General features: G+C 41.5%; 1 protein-coding gene across 2 annotated transcripts in view; it reads left to right on the top strand.

Moving 5' to 3' along the window:
- Positions 1–1,660: 1,660 nt before the first annotated feature.
- epha4b (eph receptor A4b) overlaps positions 1,661–25,700 on the top strand; it is an 88,796-nt gene continuing 64,756 nt past the window's right edge. For both annotated transcript variants that reach the window (XM_061044421.1, XM_061044419.1), the window contains exons 1-3: positions 1,661–1,861; positions 17,820–17,884; positions 24,412–24,612. In XM_061044421.1, the coding sequence (XP_060900404.1) occupies positions 1,744–1,861; positions 17,820–17,884; positions 24,412–24,612 (384 nt within the window). In that variant the 5' untranslated portion in view covers positions 1,661–1,743. The remainder of the gene's footprint in view (positions 1,862–17,819; positions 17,885–24,411; positions 24,613–25,700) is intronic.

The following is a 25,700-nucleotide window of genomic DNA, read 5'->3' as shown; positions in this document are numbered from 1 at the left end:
AAACACACTCCAATGGTTAAGCAAGAGATAACACTTCCCTCTTAAAGGTATTTTCTCTCTGCAGGGGACAGAGGTTTCACCACATGAGCTCTGCCAGGAGGCTGTATTGAAGAGGAAGAAGATTGAAAGGTTGACCTTGCACACTCTCAGCTCCTCCTCGCACATTTCACATGACAGTCTGCACACGTTATTTATTCATATTTAAACACAGCCTGCTCCAGCCACACAACAGTGAGATTCACACACATACTCACACATTATTCCTGATGTCCAAACTGCAGTCAAATACATGTAAAGGCTGAATAAATCTCCATAAAGTGTTTGAGTGGGATCTGTTGTGCATGTCAGCTGTTGCTGTTAAAAGATTCTGCAGGAACCAAATCAACAACCAGAAGGAAGCGAGCCTGAGCTGACACTAATCCAGTAATTGCCATGTGCCCATGTTGCCTATCAAAATAATTGACAGTTTATTTTCTGCAGTGAGAAGGACCCGTTTATCCCAGGGTTACGATGAGATGGATAGGTTTGTTGTGGTTTGTTCTAACCAAGAGAGTGGGTGAATCCCTCGGTTTATTGCATGAACATTTTCATTAACTGTATTTTATCCAACCATGGTAATACATTTCAAGTCTGTATCGGCCTGCGTACGTATAGCCTGACGTGCACTTTCTCAAAAATGTAACTACACGTAGAAACAACGCAGACTGCTCGCCCTGTAATTGGTCAGCTGGGTAGCATCGTATATCCTGCATCCAGTATCGCCGTTGTTTTTAAAATTCTGCCTTGGGAAGAACACTACAAGCCAGTTTAATCCACTGCTGCTCAATATTTATCAGCTCAAACGCCAACATGACACGCTCGATTTCAGTGGCCACGGTTTCCTGTACACAAACAAGCAGAAAATGTGGCGGAACTGGACACTGACGCTATAACTAGCATCGTAACCGCACTGCCAACTAGCGGCTGTATATCTGGAGTATTGCAGAGCTAAGCAGACACACCAACCTGCTCACAGTGGCTTAGGCCACTGATGCATAGACTACTACTTTACTGCATATGATTTGAATCAGAAGCGTAAACCAGTCTCAATATGCTCCTTTCTGTTGAATGTATTCAAAGATGTCCCTGTTTGTTGTGAAATGAGTTGAATATGAACTTTCATATCAATATGTTCTATCAATATTGTATCAACATTTATCATCTCCAAACTTTTGGCATCAAATAGGCTCTATAGAATAAAAAAAGTGAATACTACCAAAATGTACCTAAAATCAGCAAATCCAAAGAAATGTTCCGACATATATTAATTATCTTCACTCTTGAAGCTCACTTTTGAAGGGCTTTTAGAAAAACAATACAAAATGCTGATTTTGTCCTTGAAGCTTTAGAAGTGTTATTCAGGTTTTTTATGCAAGAAAAACATTGCCTCTATTAAAAATAAAAAATATACTTTTAAACTCCATATGAGACGGTGTCCTATACATATTACTTTTACAGTGAAACCGCGTGTGAGGAGAAGAGGAGTCTCTTCAGAGGCCACTTTACCACCCCGGGAGTCATGCAGCTGATTGACAGGATTTGGCTGACTGTGGACCCTCCTTCCCAGCGTCTCCTCCTCTCTCTCGCTCGCTCGCTCTCTCACCCTTCTCCTCTCCTCTGCTCTCTCTCCTCAATCGCAGGGCTGCGCTCACCGACTCGACACCACCGACAGGGATGCAGCGAGGGCGCAGCGCAGCCTGAAAAATGGCACCACCACGCGTCCTGTGGATCTATCCATCCTTTTCCCTCCTGTCCTGCCTGCTTCTACTTTTTCAAACCTTGTCGCCGTGTCGAGCTTTACGGAATTACCCGGAGAATGAAGGTGGGTGCCCTGACGGGGTCGTGCGCGTGTTGCCTTGCTGTGTTGTGTGTTTGGCGGATGTATGGGGGAGCCCGGGCATCCCGCGGTTCCTCTCGCCCGGGTAGGAGCGGAGCGAGGCGGCGGAGACTCCCGTTAAGTGCTCGGCTCGGTTATGAATCATGCATTGAGAAAAAGCGGAGAGAAAGGGAGGGAAAACATTGTTGGTCACGCTTTTTTTTTTCTATTCCGAGGACACTGACATTAAATTTGTATGACATATACACACATAGGCAGCTCTACCATGCTGGAGATGGAGGAGACTGATGTGGACATTTTGACTTTCTGACGTTTTATTAATCGGTTCAACTATTTGTCTTGCTTTAAACTCGCCTAACTAATAATAATTACGCACGCACAACATTGACATCTCTGCCAACATCTTTCTTAATTATAGATATCTGTATTTAAACACACTGATAAATGTTGAGGACTGCCTCAGTCTGAAAATGAGCAGCAGCAATTACATGAAATTTGTCACACGCTGCTGCTGAGCCTCTCTCACTTATTGTATTAACATTGATGCCTGGCCTGAAATGAGCCAATGCATTCACTCACTAACTACTTATGACTGCTTGCTGGGCTGAAACATGGAGGGCTGGTTTGTTTAATTTAACGGGAAGTTGCACTAAAGAGAGCAGCATGCAAAAGTCACATTCACTTTTATTGGTTTCTGTTTAGCAACTTGTTGGGTATTTGAAGTGAAAAAGGAAGCGTCTGTATGGTCATGGTTGCCTGCCAGACTGTCTGATCGGAGTTGATACAGCTGTGACTAGATCTGTGACTTGTTTCATTCAGTGTTCCCCAAAGATCCACTCAGTCCTGATCTGCAGCTCTCCATCCCTTTCTTTTCACTGTCATTGACATTTTCTGCTTCTTCCCACTCACTTTCTCTCTTCAACATCTTCAGCATTAACATGATACGTTTAAAAGTCAAACAGTCCTCATTAGACACACACATCATTGACAGACCACACAAGGTTTCCACGGGATATCTTCGGTGTGCTGAATGTATGTCACAGCCCCGAGGAGTTCACACAGAACAAAGGAGGCTCCTGAGGATAGATAGGGAGCGAGCGTGGAGGAGAGCTTTAACAGCGGGAGACAACACACTAACACCCTGCTGAAATATTTATTAAAATGAGCAGGAATGATGAAACTGACTGGAAGCTGAAGAAACTGTTGATTTAGATAAACGGGCAGGCGGTGGGCTTCTATGTCTGTTTGTGTGTTTACAATATTCAGCAAAGACGTTTTCGGTTAGAGGGCTTTTCATCACGTCTACACACCTTTTATCTTCCAGGCAGGTGTGTATGTGTGTGACTTATTTGTTCTTTCATCCTCTGGTTATTTCTTTATCCTGCTGTGTCAGACTATTGGCCTAATTGGCACCCTTAAGTCCATTGCTCAGCTTGTGTATGTGTGTGTATGTATGTGTGTGTGCATGCCCCAATGGGACAGTAATCCAATGAAGCCATTTTTGCCCGCCACGCACTCTATGTAGTGCGTTTTACCTTTCGGGCCTGCCAGTTTTCCTGCTGTGACTGCCTGCTTAGCAGAGGGATTGCTCTATTTTGTGCCAGTGTGTGTGTGTGTATGTATGCGTATGTGTGTGTGTGTGTGTGTGTGTGTGTGTGTGTGCGTACCTTGTGTCTGTGTCTATGAGTGTGCATATTCTCCACCCACGCATCTCTGTAGTCGTGTTATTCCAGGAAATCCTTCCTCTGAGTCTGTCTGGTAGCAGAAGCGAGGCTGTCATAAAATGGAGAGATACAGCTCTCAAGGCTCAATTAAGAACACAGGCCCTTTGATGGAGCTGATAGTATTTGCAGAGAAACAGTGTTAAGCTGTCAACACGCTCAGTTTACTACTGGAGCGATTGATGTGCGCTCAAATAGTCACTCACGATAAATACATGTGCAAGAGTGGACCTTTTTGGAGAATTGATAGGAATGCTTGAAACTGCTGCTAGCTGCAAACCGAGGAACATGAAATTACATTGAAATGAGTTCATTCAAAAGCTGTTGTGATGAAGAGCCTCCTCTGAAGGTCTTTGTTAAAGAGGAAGGAGAGTAGTGGAGGAGTTTTTGTGCACCAGCAGAGGGAGCCCAACACCCCGTCTGTCTGCACCCTGAGGGCACGCTGATGTAACAGCAGGGTGGGTGCTCGCAGGGCTCCCACGGTCCCTTTTTGTCCTGCTGTCCTCATCCCCTCTTCTAACACAGAAACCCAGCAAGGGTCTCCTCTTCATGATCTTGTTTTTTTTTGCACCTTTACGCCACCTTTTATTTGCATCCTCCTCATGAAGACCCAAGTTTGGGAGAGGAGCATCACTACATGTATTTTCTATTTTTGGGTCTTCCCACCGACTCTAAATATACCTCCTCAATCCTAGACACACACTGGAGCAGCACAAGTAGAGCTGAAAACAGTGTTTTCTTCCTCTGCCAGTGTATGTTTATTCAAGTGCATTTTTACAGGCAAATTAATGATTTAAGTCCAAATTCTGCCTGTGAACGGTGTGCTAATGGATTTATAATTTCATTAATGATCAAGAGTGGGCTGAGTTTTTATTTCTATGTGGACATTAAATCTCCTGTGAGGAGTTTTTTGCAGGTTATGAAGCACACTGATATGAATACTGATGCCTCTTTATGACCTACAAAAGCAAACAAGATCACCCAGAATAAGGTCAATTTGTAATGCTTGTTAGCCACAGGTTCAGTGTCAGGCGAGGAGATTAACTACACAATGCCTTAAAAGACTTTGTTTACATTTACCACGGCAAAGATTCATAATGAGCAGCACCTCGGGTCTTTAAGATAAAGCAGAATGAGACGTTTCGTCTCAAAGAGTACTTTCACTTCATACAGGACCATACAAGATCAGCAAAGATCGGATGTACAGTTTTACCAACAAGAGTCCTGAAGGTCAACGTAAAATGAAAGTTCCTCACAGTAGCTTGCGTCATAAAGACTTGAAAAGTGATTTTAATACTTTTTCATGATTGTTTGGCCTAAAACAAAGAGCAAAGATCCAAACTTAGACACAAAAATAAAACACTTGGTCTTGAAAAATGAAGCCAATGCGGAAGAGCAAAAACCTGCAGTTTGTCGAGCGTCTGCATGAGGCCGGCTCCAGGAACACCGGAAGTCACAAACACACAACATGCAAAAAAGCAGTTTTTACAGCATTTACAGCCTGGTACAAAAAACAAAATATTGATTAGTTATTGTTATCACTGGCACATACTGTACGGGGGGTGATTCTTTTTTTTTTAAATGGCTTCGTATTGATTTTGAAAATGATACGTGTTATCCATATCTGCCTCAGCTCTGGCTCTCAGCCTGTCGTTAGGTTGACTGAAAGTGAGGTTGAGACAGCATTTCCAACATGGCGGCTGCTGCCGATGAGCCTCTGTAGCCCCCCCTGCCATAACAGATGGCTAACATCACCCAGGCTTTATCCATTAATATATAGTCTAATGTATAATACGTGTTGTATGTTGACATAAAACATGTTTGAAATATTTACATTTTCACCAATAAATACATTATATCTTTATAAAAAGAGAACAAAACTTTGGGATAATGTGGTTTATGTTTAAGTCTGGAGGTTTACTGTAATCTGTCAATGGCCTTCAGTACACTTTTCATTGGATTGGCCCGAGGGTGCTCGGGGGAGGGGGGGTGACTACCTTATTGCTCTGTAAGGATAACATGAGGGTGAGCAGTTAGTGCAGAGGCAAGCATATGTAAAGCGTGCCCTTCTTTCTTATGATTCACACAAGAGCCTGACTGTGGTATAATGTTGGGTCAAAGGTGGCCTCTGGTTTAATTGCTTTAATCTATAATGGTTGCTTGTAGTTATCGGCAGAACCATACCTCATTAAGTGGTTGTCAGCATGCGTATGTGTGTGAGGCTTGGAGATTGCCGTGCTCCCATGTAACAACCATGACCTTGGACAGGAGAGGATATAGATCTCGGCTCTCATCAGGGAGAGACAGCAAGCGCGAGCACCCCTCCTGTTTTTCTTTTCTACCTCTTTCACTGTAATCCTATTCTCTATTTTATATCAGCCTCCCTCCTGGCCTCCATCTCTCTCTCTCTCTTTCCCTGGTTGTTTTTTTCTCTCTCTCTCTCTTTTTTCTATTCCTGACCTCCAGTGGCAGTGTAACAGTTGGACAGGAACCACGAGCCACGGTGGAGCTTGTGATTTACCAAAGTCATACATGTGCACACATGATGTACTGTATGTGCGCATGCATGCACACACGTACACATGTACGCCCTTGCTATCGTAATGTACAGCTGGGGGGCAGCTTGGTGGTCTTGGTCCAGAGAATAGTGTCACGTATTCCCTGTGCTGGCTGATAGATGGGGTTATAAATACAGCTCAGTGACAGAGAAGGATTCTGCTGTGAGGGCTTCACCTCATGGATTCATTGTGTGTGTGTGTGTGTGTGTGTGTGTGTGTGTGTGTGTGTGTGTGTGTGTGTGTGTGTGTGTGTGTGTCTCAGAGAGGGAGAGACAAAGAGAGAGACTGGAATTACAGATAAAAGACAGAATTACAAATCCACAAGAGAGAGAATCTGTGAAACAAAGAAAGAGTGCGGGGGGAGAAAAGAACAAAGACACAGACGTTGTTCTAAACAGAGTATAACCCACCCATTTCTCTATGCTGTAGAGAACCCAAAACAGCACCCTCAGTGTCTTAAGGATCGTCTTGAAAGTGTGTGTGTTTGTGTAACATGGTTATGTTATATGTCTTCTTATGGATAAGTGCACTTTAATCTACTGCAGGTACTCTAAAAGACGGTTCCATCCAAGGAATACAAAACTCTACAAAGAAAAACTCAAAGCTCAATGATTAACTTAGGTGACACATACCTTTTTTGTTCAGTCTTAACTGTGTTTTCTGACAACTTCCCTCAGTCTTGTCATCTTTTAGATGTCCATTAAGTCAATGTGTGTTTTCAAGAAATATCCTGATAAATAATCCCAGATTTTTCCTGCTGTACCTCAACAAACCGACTATAAGAAGGTAATTACTGAGCTAGATATGCAAGTCTGGTTATTTACTCCTTCTTCCGGCTTATGTGCTAAGCTCAGCTAAGCTAACAATCCCCCCTTCATATTTCCTGTCAGGAGAGGAATGTCAGTGTTTGAGAATAAAAGAAACAATGCTTTTTTTTATGCTATGGCTGCTACTTCTTATGAATGTGGTAACGTCAATTTATGTGTAAAATGCTACATGAAAAAGCTGAAAAAAATCCTGTTTTGAGTTCGTTCTTACTCTCTATGTTTATTAACTTGCTTTAGAAACAGAGACCTTCCCTTATTTGGTACAAAGTATTACGCCTTATCAAAATATTTCATTTTCTAGCCTACTGCTAAAGTTAACATGTGTCCTTAACGGCTTAATCTACACTCGAGCAGTCATTAGGTTCACAGGCTTGAATGATTTCTGAGTTCATTAATGTCAAAAGAAGCCCCTCTGTGTCTGAGGTATGATGGCTGTAGTGGAGTTTTAGTATAAAAGGGCCCCCACCATGTCTGCCGACCCCTTCCCCCTCAGAACAAGCCCTTAACTGCTGGTCAAATCACTGATCACTGGGCCTTGACCGTTTTCTACCCGCCACTCGAACACACACATACGCTCCAATTCCTCTTCTCTTCCTCCCACTCCTCCTCCTCACTCCCAGCCCTGCATCCCTCCATCCTGACCTTTAATATTGCTAAATTGAATTTGGTTGTTTCCCTACCTCTCCCTCTCTTTCGGTTTTTCTCTTCTTGTTTGCTCTGCGGGCTTGGCTCATGCAGCGGCTGTGAAAGGCTGATTTCACCAGCTTTATAAACAAACAGCCGAGGATTTAGGTCAGAGGCAGATAAAGTATGTTTGCTGACCAGTGCTGCCATCTTTTCTCTGCTAATGAACGACTGTGAACTAGGTATATTATAAGACTGTATTACACAGCTGTGGTAAATACTCGATTCTGATTGGCCAGTTACGCCCAACGGTCTGCTATCCCTCGATATATCACAGTTGTTAAGAAGAACAAACTGTAAATGATAAATGGACTTGAGCTTATATAGCGCTTTTCTAGTCTTCCAACTACTCCAAGCGCTTTTACACCACATGTCACACCCACCCATTCACACCCTTTCACACACTGATGGTTGTGGTCGCTATGTAGTATCATCCATAAATAACTAATCCCAGTCATACACCACCACTGAAGCAGCGGGAGCAATTTAGGGTTAAGTGTCTTGCCCAAGGACACATCGGACATTTGGCCAGCTGGGGATCGAACCCTCGACCTTCAGGTTCAGGCGACGACTCTACCAATTGAGCCACAGCCGCCTGTTGCTAAGGAAAGCACACGGTTGCTAGGGGACGCTGCAGTCCGGTTCATTTGACGTTGGTCTGTATGCTGTGAGAAAAAGAGAAAGTAAAGAGGTTAAAAGACAAAACTTTGAGCTTTGACAGAGAAATCTACAGAACTGAAGATGAAGTAAACACATAGCAGAAGAGGCTATGAGATATGGTGGTGTCTAAACACTGCTGAATGGAAAAAGAAAATGTCAACAGACTCCGACATGACGAGGCAGAAAAGCAGAATCAGGTGCTGTGCTGATTCATGCATATCTGTTCAACTTCACTTCAGCATCAGCATGAACGTTTAGTTTACTGTCAGTGATGAGAGCTCATTCAGCCAGAGACAAGAGCCCTCGGTCAGGTTGCAGATGAAATATAACGTCTTAAAAAATAATGCAGAAAACAAAGCTGGGCTAACAAATGTTGCAATGTTGACTTGGAGAGATTTGAAAGTCAAATTTTCCAACACAGTATGTCATCCTTTTAGCTTTACCCTTGAGCTAGCTAGTAATGATTCTTTCCTTTCCCTGTTTGATGGTGTCCATTTCAGGGAAAATTGGTTTAACTTTGATTGACAGGGGGCAGCAGGGCGGACAGACACACAGCTAGCCGGACAACCATGGTTGTTGTGTTTGTATATGTTATATCAGTGTTTACCCACAGTGCCAGACATGTCAGCGCACACTTTTATCTGACATGTGATTTGCTAAGCGTCTCCACTGTTGCAGCTCACTTCTGAGATCCCCAGCAAATTTACCCTCGTGTGACCAGCCACTGTGTGACAGGCCTGAGTGTGTGTGTGTGTGTGTGTGTGTGTGTGTGTGTGTGTGTGTGTGCGTGTGTGTGTGTGCATGTGTGTGTGTGCATGTGTGTGTGTGTGAGAGAGAGAGAGTCTGTGAGTGTGTGTGAGCTTTGGCCATCAGCAGAAATGTCAAATAACTAACAAAGCACAAAAAAGGTTAAGAAAAAGGGGGAAAAAAAGAAGCACACACACGCAGGGAGACTTTTAAGCACAAAAAAGGTGTTCAACACTCCTTGAGAATATGCCCTCCTATGTCTTATTTAAAACAAAGGCTTTATTATTCACTCCTCATTCACTCTTTTCACTTCACAAGCTTTTTTAAAATCACTTCTTTAAATGAATGGTGTGATGCGTCACAGTTGAAGCAAGTGCGGAGGCGTATCTCTCTACCTTGAATCCTCAATGTCTCTGGTTTGGGTGTGCTTTTGTGTGTGTGTTATAGTTGATGTGTTTGTTGCTCTTTGCCGCTGATGAGCAGCTGGTATACTGGTGGATGAAGTTTATTAAAGAAAACAAGTGTATGGATGTGACTGGGAGTCACAGTTCAACCCCTGTAAGCATTCAACTACACACATACTGTACACACACACACACACACACACACACAAACACAAGCCTCTTCATGCGACAAACTAGGGCAGTGGTCCTGTCACAGTCTGTCAGACTGGCATCTTTTCTGTTCTGCTAAAGCTGTCAGTGTATATGAAACAGCAGAGTAGGCTAATGTACTTCCTGTCACAAAGGGAGAGGGGGGTGGGGGGGTGGTTTAAAAACGCTAGCTCGACAACGTCCACTTCATCACACACAAGAATATTTTCATTTTTATCTTGAAGTATGTGCACCATCTGTCTTTTGGGTTGATGTTTAGTTTTCAAGGCTTAGGTGATACAGATTTGAATAACCCATGGACATCCTTTTTGAAACTCACATCACTGAAGCAGCTGCCCTGAACATTGCAAAGATTTGAAGGATTGCCACATTTTTTGTTACCAAATTGCAACAGGAGAGTAAAAAGCTTCTGACTATTATGTTGACTTATTTTTTATATGACTTAAGGTTGGATGTAGATTTCTGCTGGCTGTTACAGTTGTTATTGGTGAATGTTTTTGATAAATCACATCTTATAGTTTGTTCTTTTAGTCTCAGAAGGCCTTGTCTTTGTTTCACTGGGAGAGTATATCACATAATTATTCATTATGTTTCGACGACAGTATCATATCATGAGTTAACCTGTGATTGCTGTTTGACGTTTCGGACACTAACGTCATTACTTAAATTGTGAGGGTGTCAGTATTTTTCCGTTTAAAATCAGCATTGCAAGGCCAATGTGTCAGGTGGACCCGCCAAATGAAACTCAACACGTTTGTTGCAATACAGATGCACACAGTGTTCTTAAAAGTCACAGATTTTGACAGAATTAAAAGTAGTTTAAGATCCTGGGCAACCTGCATACATGCATACTTGTAATGTGAAAATTCATATTAATGAAAAGTGAAATGAAACGTATTTATATTAAACCGTACATATTAAACAAAGTCATATTTAAGGGAAAGTAATTACGAGCTCTGATGCACTTTTCTATCAATTCATAATTCAAACAGACAACTAACATTTTGCCTTTAGAATCTTATTGTATTTTGAAAATCAGCTTCAACGTTCAGTGATCTGCTCCTGTCTATCGCTCATTTGGATCTCCATGTATGCCTGCCGTTTTTAATTTATACAATTCAATACGACCCAAATAAATTTAATGTTGTGTTTGTCCAAGTGTGGAACATTTCCCTGAACAGAGAAGGGAAGTTAGAAAGGCGGGGTAATCGAGCTGAATCAAAGAAGAATCAGGATTAGAATTTAATTTAAATCCACTGAATTATTCATACACACGTTTGCAGACAGATATCACACTCAAAAGAGAATAACACTTTTTCCCGCCCTGAAATCCCGCTAGATCCCCCCACATCCCTCCGAAAAGTGTTATTGAAACATGAAATTAAAAATACTGCAAATGGGGATGTGGCTTCTCGAGGCAAAAACACTTCCTCCGCACACAAACAGCATAATAGAGTCTGGAAATGTGAGGTGTGAATACAAATGTGTGCAGTTTGGTTGGGAAAACATTTCTATCATAACTCCACCTTTATGCATGTGGGTAAAAAAAATGTTCAGAATACCTTAAAAGGGTTTGGAAATAAAGCTTAAATTTTAGGGTGTAAAAGGATGGAGGTCTGATAGTTCACCTGACAAAAGGGGTTAATGCATGTGTTAATGCATGTGTTCAATATTCCCTCTACAGAATTTTGTCTTAATGGAGGAAGCTGGATAAAAGCATTATAGAGAAAAAAAAATAGCCTGAGTATAAAATAATAATGACAAGCTAAAGTCACTTGAGGTAAGGAGAGGAAGGACGTACACTAACGCACAGCTTTGATAAAAATAGTCCGAACAGAAGATGACAGCGCAGACGGAGAGAGAAAACTGGAGGAGAGGAGAGGAGAGAAATTGAGAGCCTCTGGTGGTTTGTGGATGAGTGGAGAGACGACTGATGAACAGACAGTGAGAGGGAAAGACTCAGTGTGACGGCAGTTTGGTCCTAAAGTTCAGAGCTCAACTCTCAACACTCCTTCATCCTGCTCTCCGTCCTCCCGTTTGTTGCCCTGACAACTCTCAACTGCACTCTCAGTGGAGTGGAAGCAGGGGGAGGTCTGTGTGTGTGTGTGTGTGTGGTAGCACAGTTATAGCTGTTTTTTTTATTGCATTTGTTTAAGGGTTTATTTTTGTATGCCTTTGTTTAGAGATAGGACAGTAGATATTGTCAGAAATTGAGGAGAGAGAAAGTGGGGAATGACATGGTGGGGGAAAGAAGCCACAGGTCGGATTCTAACCCCCCCCCCCCCCCCCCCAGAGGATTTCAGCCTCTGTATATGAGGCGCACACACTAACCACTAGGCTACCAGCGCCCCCTTTATTGCATTTATAAGTGTATTTAAATAGCCTTTAAGTCATCTATCTCAGCAAAAAGCAGGCTAAAATATGTCCCACTAATAACATCATAAATTCAACGACTGCAAAACAGTGTGATATGTTTTTATATAATATGTACCTAAAAGAGATGATCAGCATCTGATTTGCATTTCTTTTTTCCCCTCTTCACTCTCTATTACCTTGATGACTGTAAACTGTGCATGTCAGCATTTTCTTGCAAGGCGAATAAAGGCTTTAACAACTTTAGGGTGTGTGGGGACATAAAAACCTGGGTGAAAATCTGTTTAGCTGATGTTGTCTTTTTTTTTAAAGTATTTATTATTATTATTTAAAAACAACAACATGTGAGGCTCGTACATGTATATTAGCATGTTGAATGTGACAGAGAGTCTAATTCTTTATATATAACAACTTTACAGCTCCAATGTAGTATTTGTCTCTGAGCTGAAAAGAGCTCATTTTGCAGTCACATATTGTTCTCTATATTGGGTCTGTTTGGTGGTCTTATTGAGCAGTCTTTCTGTCTGCGGCACTGGCACCATCTGAGAGTGTGTGAGTCCGTTTTGTGTTGGAGTGAGTGAGTGTGTGTAAGCATCCTGGTGTCTTTATGTGCCAGTCTGGCTGTTGGCAGCGCTGTTTGATTCTTGGCAGGTGGATCACAGCTTCTCGAAGCCCATGCTGAAGAAGTGGATACCAAACCAGAGAGAGAGAGAGAGAGAGAGAGAGATGGTAAAGAGACATAAACAAACAGAAAAAGGAGGAAGAAAAAGAAGGGAAGAAAGACAAAGCTAGAGTAGACATCCCAGAGGGAGGAAACAGGAGTGAGAAGAAAAATAGACAGCAGGAGATGAAGAGGCAAAGAGAATGGAAATATTTTCAGCACATGGCTCTATACGTACTCTAGCTGTGGTTTCAGCGTTTTATTGCGTTGCCATCCTTGCACTTCCCCTTCTTCCTCATCTTTCACTCTCACAATGTAAACCTCATAGTTTGATGCTGAAAATCAATAAAACAGCATGTCTCCCTGTAAGCGAACAACTCTCACAGTAAGCAGGCCACATGTGCGTGTGTATGGATTAGTTTATTTATTCCCTGTGAATGAAATGTCATTTTTAGCTGGTAATTTTTTTATCGCTGCAGCATGGGTGAAGAGCCCAAGACAAATTTCTCACTTTGTGAGAAATAAAGTTAATCTTGATCTCTTAAAAAAAACAAGAGATGTGATTTAAAATGTGTTTGTTTGTGTGGAAAGGAGATGGAGAGAGAGAGTGAGAGACAGACTGGTCATTAGATCGAACATGAGCCTGATCTGAGTGACTGAGTGATGAGGCTGGCTTTTTTTTTATCAAGGACCCAAGCTGGCCTGCCCCTGGCTTAGATTTCACACACACACACACACACACACACACACACACACACACACACACACACACACACACACACACACACATACACACACACACAAGCTGAACACTCACTCACACAATTTAGCCAAATCCCTGGTGAAAGCAAAGAAAGAGTGAGAGGAAAAACACAGCATAGCATTAAATCACTAATGGACAAATAAATAGAAGATAGAGGTGTGGCTTTGTTCTTCTTTGGGGAAGATATATTTTCACAATTTGTCTGTTTTCTTCTTGTTTTCACTCACACACACAAACATACATACTGTATATGCATACTGGCTGTGTCAGCAGACAGGAAGCTATAGCTAATACATAATTTATGAGTCCAGTCATTGATTACAGGTGATAAGTGGTATTGACAGGAGGTGTGAGGAGGATACCAAAAGTGTCGATCTGTAGGTTTATGTATGTGTGTGTATTCCCAGTGGGATGCAAAATGGTTACTGAATATGTAATAGTCTCTTGAACATTAGCTTACTTAGCAGAATTTTTAGGCTAGTTTTTACATGATGAGTGACTCCAGACTCAATAAAGTCTTTATTATAATAAAGTAAAGTATTTAAAGGATCAGGTTGCACATTTAGGCGTGCAGATCATTTTTGTCTTATTTTTCTAGTTTTGGAAACAGTGATGGAATGTCTTGGTCTTCACATTCTCAGAATGATAAAGTTAAAAGACAAATTAAATGATAAAAATGAACTACCCCTTTACTCATATTGTGTTTTCTTTCCTGTGTGTACATACTTGCTTAACAAGAAATGACACTTCAGAGCATACTTTAGAGCACAGCTTGCTCTTTAGTCCTGCTTTTTGGTGTTTATGCTAGGCTAGTTTAACTTCTAATCCGGTTGCAAATAATTTCGCTGGTTAAGTTTCTCCTACGTCATAAAGATACAAAGAAAAAGAGAATGAGGGGAAAATCACAGAGAGAACTTGGTGAGGTTTGTAATCAGAACTCACACACACACACACACACACACACACACAGACACACACAGACACACACAATGGTCTGTGTATACGCTGCTGGCTAGCTGGCTAACAGTAAACATCTGTAGGCTTTATGGAGTGAATTAAAGCAGATCGCTCAACAGTCTGTTTCAATTCTTCACTAAAGTTGATATTCCACAGAACAATGAGGTGATTTTCTTTTATCAAAATGTTTGGATTTTGTCTTTAATCTATGATTTTGTCTTCTATGGAACTAGAATTACCTACTTAATCTGGACAAAATATCAAAGTATTTCATCTGTGTGCATCCGCTTTAACAGGGAACATTTCATTTGTAGTAAGCTCTTTTAAAGGGAAATGATCACATTAAGGTTTGTGTATTATCTAGACAGATGAACTAGGACATTGTTCCTGGAAAGACATACCTATACAGCAGAAAACTCCATTCCACTCTTGTATTGCATTGAAGGCAGGAAAAACCTCTGAACTCTCTGTTAAACTTACAAGTCAATGTTATACAGGAAAATGTCTCTGTTTTGGTCATTTGGATGAACCTACCCTTTAATTTATCCCAGTCTTACTCAGCCATCCTTTTTTGTGGGACAATTGAATGTCGTATTACTGTAAGTGAGTCAGACAGAGAAGAATTATCCTTTCTGTACATGAAACAGTTTTGCTCTATCAAGAAGCTCAATGATAACAAGCTTTTCTCTAGGAGTAGAAATAATGTGTATGGACTGTAGTTGATGTGTGTGTGCCAATAATGTGTATGGACTGTAGTTGATGTGTGTGTGCCTCTCTGTGTGGTCCTTTATTCACATATTATATCATTATGTCCTATTTCTGTATGCTACTCAAATGCCTGTGAACAGAGTAAAGTGGTGTAAATTGTCTTTACTGTGTGTGTGTGTGTGTGTGTGTGTGTGTGTGTGTGTGTGTGTGTGTGTGTGTGTGTGTGTGTGTGTGTGTGTGTGTGTGTGTCAATACACACCTGTGCTGGAAGCTGCCGCTGACCTTTACTGCTCAGCACCTCTTCTCTGCTGTTTCTCATTCATCCCTCTCATTTACAGTAACCCACCTCTCTATCACCCCTGCAGCCAATCTATGCTTCACTTTATCATGTGCACTATTTTCTCCATACCCATTTTCTCATGCAGGCTGCAGACACACACGTATGTGCGCCTAGCTGTGCCTATACGCGTGTACGCTAAACGCAAAACATGCTTTCCTGCTTCCACGCTGTGCAGAGCTGAGCTGAATGGCCATGGTTCATTGAGAGCTGGTGAACATTATGAGTGTGAGAGGAAAAGAAGGGATGGAAAGATAAGAACAGAAGAGGTCCTACCCATTTTTACAGAGTTTTTGTTCCATAGTATTGACACACTGAGGGGCTTTTAAACAGATACTTCATTGAGTGATCAGTCTTGTTTGCATTCAGGAGAGAAAACTCTGTTTCCTTTTTACTCTTGAATAGTTTTTTCAGGTCACTGCTTGTGAAAATTGACGGGAATATGAAAGTGTCCTGCTTTAAAGTGATGCAGTCAGTTTAAATTGTTTCAGGTCAGCGACTCACTCATCTGATCTCGGATCCGTGGGTTGAATGTGTACGTTCAAAGATTTAAATGGAGGGAAGGTAACTGTAGAGAGCTAGGTTAGAGCAAGGAGAAGAAAGACCGAAGCAGCAGCCTCTGCAGATGGATGCTGATTAAATATTGATGGTCAGCGGTGTTGAAGGCTTGATTACGACCTGACTGAGCCAAGGCCTCAACAAATACACACATACACAAAAACACACAAACACACACACTCTCTCACACACACACACACACACACACACACACACACACACACACACACACACAAAGGTTGAGGTCCTTACTTCAGGATCTGAGCAGGTTCTCATTATGCCGCCCCGCTGGTCACCTTCCTCTCTTTACATTTCATTCTCACCTTCCTGCTTCCTCCCCTCACTTCCTCCTGTCACACAGAGATCACTCACAGTGTGTAGCACATTCAAGTCAGAGTCAAGTGTTGATTCATCACACACAGTATGTGCTTGTCCTTGATAAAAAAATTTTTTTCATTTGACACACTAGCTGAATCTTTGTTCTTTTATAAAACTCTATTAGAGTCTAGAAAAGGTTTTGTCACCAAATAGACAAAAAAGGGCACATTTTCTCAATGACCTGCTGGGTAAGCCAGCAATGGAGAGAGTTAATATGTCGCAAGGCTTTCAGCTACAATCTCCAGAAACAACATCTGGATAATCCACAGACCATGTTTTCAGCAGTCTCTCTAAGGACTATTTCTCTGGTTGAGTTGGATGAAAAGTGTTCAGAGAAGGGTTGATAGACTTTCCAGACTAACCAGTGCGTATTAAAAGTTTCTTCTGACTGTGTTTTATTGCAGGGTTTTTTTTTTGTCTTTGAAGACAAGGTTACTCTTGAAATCAAGTTACATTCACCTCCATTTGTGTCCATTGGCTTAAATCATGGCTCTGTATACCTAAAAACATCTAATTTATTCGCACAGGGATTTTTTTTCTTTTTGTTATTTAGATAAATGGAGCTGGAAAGGAAAACAGTCATTGTGATGATCTTGGATTCAAAGCATTTAGGTTTGTTTTCAAATGACAACTTTTAGAAAAAAAGTGAAATGTTGATGGAAACTTCTCAGATTTCTCCTGGCGTAAACACAGCCAATGATTGGCTCGGATAAAGCGAAAAAATTGGTGCTCTTCGAAGTGGGCTATTTGGCAATTTCTATGTAAAAAATGTGACTTTTTGTACACTACCGATCATACAGATAGATGAAAAGCAAAGTGGATGATTATGCTGCATGTGTGGTTGGAGGAGATTTGGAAACATTTTGATACTTCTTTATGTGGCATGAAAACTTCACTTTTACCACAATGAATACAACCTGACCGCTGTCTCTTTTCCCCACAAAGAAGCTTCAGATGTTTTAAAGCTCTTCCAGACTAAAGGGTGTTTGGTTGATACACAAAAAGAGGATTTAGATGGACTATCACTTTAATGTCTAAGAATGTAAATGTTACTGTAAAATAAACTCTTGCTTCTTCTTTTCCAATGCTGTTTCATGGACTGACTCGTGTCCCCTTGAACTGTAACAGCTGCAGCGCAACCACAGTCGCTCTTATAGCTGAAATTATAGGTTTACAACTGTTTGTGATTCCACTGCTGTTGTACTGCAACACAACAAAAGACACCCTTGTATAAAGGATGAATAAATCTTGTAGTTTTTTGACTTAAGGTCAAAATGATAGGATGGGATGCCCTTTGAAGACAGAAGTGTATCCATGAGAAAGAAGGAAAATGTTGCATGAGAGAAACTGATGTTTTTTGTTAATATAGTTGTTCTTTTTTTCTGTTTTTTCTGCAGTTACACTGCTGGACTCCATGTCAGCCTTGGCCGACCTGGGATGGGAGGCTTACCCGAATGAAGGGGTAAGTGTATACAGCACAACAAACACACACAAACACATTCTGTATACACTAAAACAAAAAAAAATCACCCTCTCTTTATGCCCAGGCTGGCACCGAAAGTATAAATCTCATCACAACTAGTAGGTAGTGTTGACATGTCGTATTTTCAGGGATGGAGCAGGAGCTGAGATCTAGCTGCAGCACTGGAGTGTGTGTTTTTAGAGAGCACTGGGTTCTTCAGCGCTTTGTGCTAAATCGGGAGTCTGCAGGGGGAATTTACAAATTATTTCCGCTGTGCTGAAAAAGCCGTAGCAGAGGAGCCTCCATTTATTACGGGTTACAATTTTTTTTTTAGTGAAGCGAAGGGACGGGGTGGAGGGGCAAATATTCTTACATAAGAGGAGATGCTCTTTGTACATGTTGGTGTCAATTGAAGGTGTGTTTTTCATGTAAGTGTGGGCTTGCGTAGCTGGCTCTTCTGCAGGTATACGGACCGAGTGTGGCGTGCAGCCAGAGTGCATCAGAAAATGACAACAGAGACGTGAGAGGAGAAGAGGGCGAGAGTGCAGAGAGGAAGAACGAAAAAGTGCATTCAATAAAGAAATAAGAGCGGGTTCTGTATGTCGGGAGCTGTTGAATGGCACTGAATTAATTCTATTTCCCCTTGAGTCACACTTCCTCTCTGCTATTCAGCGTCAGTGTGTTAAATTGCAGGATGCCACACGCGGTTTCATGGTTGTGCGCAGCAGAGAAGTAAGCAGAGCTACCCGGTTGTTTTCTCAGGCAGGCGAGGGTATCAAGTTCACCTTATTGAAATTCTGTGATTGTGCGGCCATACTGTGGATGTTTGTTTATGTTTTTTTTTTTTTTTTTTTTACAAGGCCCTTATAGAAAAACAGAATGTGTTCCACGTGTGGCCGAACAAAAAGGTTGAATCTCATTTTGAACAGTGCAGAGTACACAAGTTACTTTTATGGAGAATGGGTCTGCAAAGGCACATGTGTTGTTAGTTTACGCTCAAAGAAAATTGTTGGCTCAAGGTCAAACATATATAATAAACTCCATCCTCTGTAAAATCTTTTTTCATGAGCTGTCAACAAAGTAGGGATCTGGCATCTCCTCCATGAATGTGCACAGACATTGATGGGAAACCAGCTCTGCAGACATGCACACAACTCCTCAGTCAAATAACTAGGACAAACAGATCCCTGATAACAAAGTGTTGACTGAGGAATTGTCTAAACAAAAGTGTTTTCTCTGGGTTTCTTCACTTTGAGGTCAGGCTCAAGCTTTATCAGCCGCTCTATCTGACCGCAGAAAATTATTAAAGTGTTTAAAGATGGCCCAGTCTTCTCTGCCATGGTAGTAATTATATTGTCTTGTGGTACAAGGAGGCGATTATATCTTCCTCCTAGATAAACATGATCCTTATTGCTCTGTTTCAGTCAAGTCGTTGTCAGTTAAGAAGACAGATGCAGAGGGCTGAAGTGCTTCTTAAAATAGACAGTTTTCTCCTGGTAGCTGGTATAACTTTACAACCAAATAATAATAAAAAACAAATCTTAAAAACTTTCATAGCAAGCAGGTTTAACGTGGAGAAAAAAAAAAGCTAAAGCTTATTAAAAAAAGTGACAACAAAGAGAGGAAAGAGGAATCTGTTGGGTGTAGCCTTTTTTTTTAACATCACTGTTACTCTCAGGTTCTTTGGGAAGGAATATCCACAAAAAAGAAGTATAAACTACCAAAACACAAATAGCATTTGTCATTTTTAAGAGGGATAAGAGAGTTTCATACTGTGGGATAAAGGTGCCAAAGCTGAGAGAAGATCCAATGTTTCATATCATGGGGATTATCTAGTTGACCTCAGACCTCTAAACCTCAGGATTGATCCCAGCGAAAGGCAATTCCCACCAATCTGAGCCCACTGTCTACCTGAATTAGTCCAAAACCACACTTGACCCCAGCAGGTCAAACTTAATCTGAGCCGTGCAGGGCCGGATGTGCCTGAGACTGAGTGGAGTGACCCACTTCTGTCACCAGGGAGGGGGTGTTCCTTGTGAGGGACACAAAACAGATACGTCTTAATGATGTTTGAAAATGGGAGCCCCCACCTCAAACATCTCCACTCCCACCAGAGGCTCCTCCGTCCCCATTACCCACCCCCACAACTCCTCCTCATCTCTCTTCATCTTCCACGTCTGTTTGCCCCTCCCCTCCACAAACCAGAGTTTGGAGGCCAATTACGTCGTTCGTAGGTGTACCCATCAGATGATTGCAGAAGCAGAGATATTATGTTAAGCTGGTGAATGGTTGAACTTAAACCTTGATCTGGCGTCTCTGCTTCACTTCAAAGCAATCAAGCTTCTCCGTGCTGATTGGCCGAGGTGATTGAGGGTTCAGGGAGGAGGCGGGTTTCATTCTGAATGCTAATTAGTCTTCAAACTGAACAAACACACGAAACACATTTCACTTTGTGTGTGTGTGTGTGTGTGTGTGTTGAGAGAGTCAGAGCTTAAACTCTTCAGCCAATCCAAACATTGTCCCAGTTGTGTTTCTGTTCGAGTTTCTCTCAAGTGGCCGGGGTATCATTAGTACACATGGAGACCAGCAGGTTGCGTCCATGCTTGAAATCACACCTGTGCTTTTACACAAGGCAAACGTGACGATGAACAGACTCGCCAACGAGGGAACTAAATTGCACAACAGAAAGTGGCAGTAATCCAGCCACTCCAAACTCTGCCGACAAAGAAATAAACAAAGACATCATAAAGCTCTCTTTATCCCTCAATGACTATTCCCATAAATGCTTTAATCACTGCTCCCTGGGGATGCAGATTTGTGTGTTTATGTGTGTGTGAGGGAGTGTGTGCGACCATCCTGTGATGTCCGACTGGTCTCAGCTCAGCACAGATGGATCTATTTAGCTGCCAGGCGCGCCTGTAATTCACCAACAGTCATTCCTCTCCCTCCTCTTTTCTTTCCTTTCCTCTCTCTCTCTCTCTCTCTCGTGCTTTCTTCCCTTAATTGAAAAGTGTGAGTGCGATCACAATGACTCGCTGGTTGTGAGTGCACAATGTTGAGCAAGACTCCAGCGATACCTCCTTTATGAGTGGAACTCTGAGCTGGCTGTCAGTTTGTGTCAGCTGCCTGCAATAGCTCGAACAATCTTCTGCTTTCTTTCTTTCTTTCTTTCTTTTCCCTTTTCTTCCACATTTTTTGGTTCGAGTTCCATTCATACACAGTAGATGTTTCAGCAGGGGAGATTAAAAGCATCTTAGTGTGTAATAGAGAGAGAGAGAGAGAGAGAGAGAGAGAGAGAGAGAGAGAGAGAGAGAGAGAGAGAGAGCGTGTGGGTCTATGTGAGAATGTGGGTTGTTTTTATGTGGGTCTGTTTTAGTGCTCAGGACTCGGAGGTGAAATGCGTCAAGCTTTTGCCGGGTTGTTGGGCAGTCACATCAGATTTACCTCAAGAATCCAACCAAAGGCTGGACTCCACTTGTTTAAAAGTTTCTCTTTGCCTTTTTTGCTGCTTTTTTTGGGGGAGGGCGGGGGGGCTTTTTATTGGCCTGACTTCTTTCTTGTATTTCTCTCCACCTCTCAGGTCATCCAGTGTTTGACTTTCATTTGAAATTCAGGACATGTTAGGGATGAAAGGTACTTTACTCTTGATTCAGGCTGTGTGTCAACAGTAGAGTTGTAGAAATGTCTCTGATACTGCCTCAAATGCAGTAACAAGTCTAGGAGACCGCAGATCAAAATGGTAATTTATAAACCCTGGAGAAAATCAAAGGCTAAGGCTAACATAGCTAAAACTGACTATAGTGCCTCTGTATGTTAGGTTAGTATTCCCCTATAGTTTGTTGTTCCTTATGTTATACAATTACATAGAGGTCTTCCCCTCTCCAAAACAAATAAACCAGGTTAAATAACCAGAAAAAATGTGAATCAATCAGCTTAACGTTAAAACCTGTATTTCTACCAAAGATCAAGCAGACACAAGTGAGACAGGTGTGTCAAACTAATTTCCATAATATGTTTTTTATTCCCAGATTATGTTCTTTGTCAATTATGACTGAACGTCGTCAAACCACCAAAAATTATTTCATTTATTCTTCGAGTCTGGCAACGCAAAAACACTGACAATAATGTCCCATCCACACGGGGTTAATAGTATTTTATATTTTTTTAAGTATCATACTGGTTTGGGATTAGTACTCTTTATTATAATAATAATAATAATAATAGCTTTATTTATATAGCACCTTTAAAAACAAACAAAAACAATTTTTTACAAAGTGCTGTGATAGACAAAGAAAATACAAACAGAGGGGCCAAACAGAGAGGGAAAAATTGTATAAATGCAAATAACAGGAATAATATAGATTCAACAGGCAGGTATGGAGAGGCAGTTCAATACAATGAAGGAAAATTTGTTTAAAATCAACCAGGAGAGAACAAAATTAAAATTTTGGGAGAGTGGGAGAGTTATTGGCTGATTTGTTACTGTATAGGTATTATAATCTTTTCAGAAAGGAACAATTGGTATTGGAAAAACCTCTACATAGTATGTCCTCATACCTGTATGTATGAAACGTGTGTCGTTCTGGATTGTAAGGTGATACATGCTCATCACTCTGGAGCTTACAGCTTCGGTCTAAAGGATGATGACAGGAGCTCAGAACAAAGATGGTGGTCCTCTCATCCGTCCCCACAAACCAGAACTCATCCAGCCTGTGTGTGTGTGTGTGTGTGTGTGTGTGTGTGTGTGTGTGTGTGTGTGTGTGTGTGTGTGTGTTTGCATATGTGTGTCTAAGAACATCCAGTGAGCTTCTCCTTAAATGGATCAGATATCTTGAGACACTGAAACCACATTGGTTTATTTTCCTTCTCTTTAAGGAATAGAAATGTTCTTTTTCTTTGAGTGTGTATGCAGATAGAAATGTTTTTCTGCTCATGCGAGAAGTGTTCTCAATTACTGCCTTAGTCAGAAGTGGAAACAGATGGTAGCAGATGACGGGAGACAAAGTAGCTCTGTCCTACCTACTCCTACTCCTTCTCTCTCGCTCTCTCTCTCTCTCTCTCTTACACACACACACACACACACACACACACTCCTACCTTGAGTGCTAAAATACGCTTTAACTTTAGAGAAAACATGCTTGCTCTGTGCACACGTGCAGCATAGACAAAGACGGCCCTTCAGTCATCTTGACACAGATCATCACTCATACTCAGCCAGACATGAAAACAGAACATGCTGGTTTAATGTTGGTTTGCACGAAAAACCGCAGCTCATTGAACCTGGGCCCAGTTTCCCATAAGCAATATTTGGACTCAGTTCCCCTTTGTCCATTGACTGGCGATGAAATAAGACAATCACAAAGCAGAGTGGTGCTGTTGTCAACGTGCCATTGGGCTCCTGATCGTCTCTCTGCTCTGGTTGCACGACCACTTAATGCTAGATCTGCGATGTATGTATTAGTTGCTTTTCCTGGTCAGTGATCCTCAGCAGCCTCCTGCTTAATATTTAACTTTTTTTCCTCCCTTTCTAATTTTTTTCTAACTTTCCTCACTCACCTACTCAACCTTGTTTTCTATTTCCATTATTATGCCATCCCATTTTGTGAAAGAGATATTTCAGGAACCGTAATAGCGCAGATTTTCAAATTTGGCAAAATTGTCCACTACAATTCAGAAATGACCTGATAAGAATTTATTGGTCAAAGGTAAAAAAAATCAATGTCCCCTGTAACCTATTAAAGAATGTTCTGGGCCACAACTTAAGAAAGCATTAGCTGATAATGGCACAGTTTCCCATACATGACACTACTTTTAATTATAAGGGCAAAGTTGAACCTCACTTTTACATAAAAATATCCTTGAAAAACACTCTCCTGTTCAATACTCCCAACCAGTTCTATTCTAATGGATAAGATATTTCAGAGAAACATGTGCAGGGAATATATTTAAATTGAGCACAAATTTCCACTTCAAGGTCAACATGAACTCACACACTGTCACACTCTTCTGAACTTGATATCTCTGCAACACCTGTAGGGAATTTTATTATATCCGGATTGTTTTTGTTTTTCTTATCCTTTCAAGAGAACGCCATTCCCATTACATCTGCTGACTATCTCAGCACACTCTACACCTCGCTTTACTGCCATAAGGAGGACCTGCTGACACTCACAAGCTCTGCAGATAAACAGAAAAGGAGAAGGAGTGATGCTATATGTTATTATGTCTCCCCTGTAAATAATATTAGGTCCATCCTCTTGTTTTAGGCCTATGAAGCCATTTTCAAATTGTTTTAGAGTAATGTATTCTTCCAAACATTTTCTATACAAAATGTTTCACCAAGCCACAACACTCTCATCCTGGAAAGAACACTAATGGAAACTACAACTTGAATGTTTGTCCAAGACATACAAAAGCTGAAACGATAATTTAGATTTGCATCCTATCTAAAAGACAGTGGAAGACCCTGAGCCCAAACAGAAATGTGACAATCTGTTCCTTCTGTCCTCCCTCTGTCTTATCTTTAGTGGGAGGAGATCAGCGTAATGGATGAGAGGAACACCCCGATGAGGACCTACCAGGTGTGTAACGTCATGGAGGCCAACCAGAACAACTGGCTGAGGACGCGCCACATCAGCCGAGAAGGAGCCCAGAGAGTCTACATCGAGATCAAGTTCACCCTTAGGGACTGCAACAGCCTGCCAGGGGTCCCAGGAACCTGCAAAGAGGTATGCACCACGTCACATAAACACACAGAGGACTATACACAACATGCACGCTTTAGAACACACACAGTTTGGTTGGCAGACAAAGTCCTTGCAACCTACCCCCCTTCTGTTGCATCTCCGGCTTGTTATGTTCTCTCTTGGTGAGCGTGACATTGACTTTTGACCAGCTCCATGGGTGCTCTTTTGTAGTCGTCTGCTTTGTGGGAATTTCTTCAGGAGAAAAGTGAGAAAAAAAAGACACAATTCCTTTTTGAAGAGCAATAGCACAGGAGTCAGTTTTACTTGTATGTGGTGGATGCAGAAATTGTCTGAAGACTTGGATTTGTCTGGGTAAAAATCACTCTGCAATGCTACAAAGTGTTCTCGGACAGTACAGCACTCTCAGCCAGTCGGATCAAACTGAAGTAACTTAATGTAGTCAGTGTACATTGCATCTTTCACTTCTTGTCATAGGTTGATAGATTGATTAGAAAACACATAAGGAATTTACAAATTGGATCAAATTCCCTCCAGAGGAAACACAAATGGCCCTTTGTTTCTTGTTCCTAGCTCCACTAAATCAACAAATTAACGTTTAACAACCCGGCTCTGCATTTTCAATTGAACCTGCCTGATCCCTGATTTGATGTGATGCAAATACGCCTTGTATTGGTTTTTGCTCTGACTGCCTGAGAAAACTTGCAGCAAGAAAATAAAGAAAGAAAAGAAAAGAAGCGGGAGTAGCAGTGTAGCAGAACACTTCAAATGAAATGTTTGTTTCACAGACGAGGTCGTGAAATAGAATAAGCCAGATCACACACGTGCTAATGAAATGAACAACAAATCATGAAAGGGAAGGTTTTACATCTTCATGTTTCACAGATTATTAAACAATTCAGCAGCATGCTGCCTCATGTCATGTGTGTTAACAAATACATCAATGTCATGCATGTAAAAAAAGGGTTTGTTCCTCCTGTTATACTTGCTTGATATACAATCAATCCTCAGTGTGGTCTTTGTTCTGTATTAGAATGCAGAGTGGCAAAGGGACATTTTACATCTTTTTTTAAAATTTTCATTATTCCGTCTTTTCCATTCAACACAAACAC

The sequence above is a fragment of the Labrus mixtus genome, chromosome 8 (genome assembly GCF_963584025.1).
Source record: "Labrus mixtus chromosome 8, fLabMix1.1, whole genome shotgun sequence".
Lineage (NCBI taxonomy): Eukaryota > Metazoa > Chordata > Actinopteri > Labriformes > Labridae > Labrus > Labrus mixtus.
Note: the sequence above shows the minus strand (reverse complement) of the source record. Positions and strands in the feature narration are given on the sequence as shown.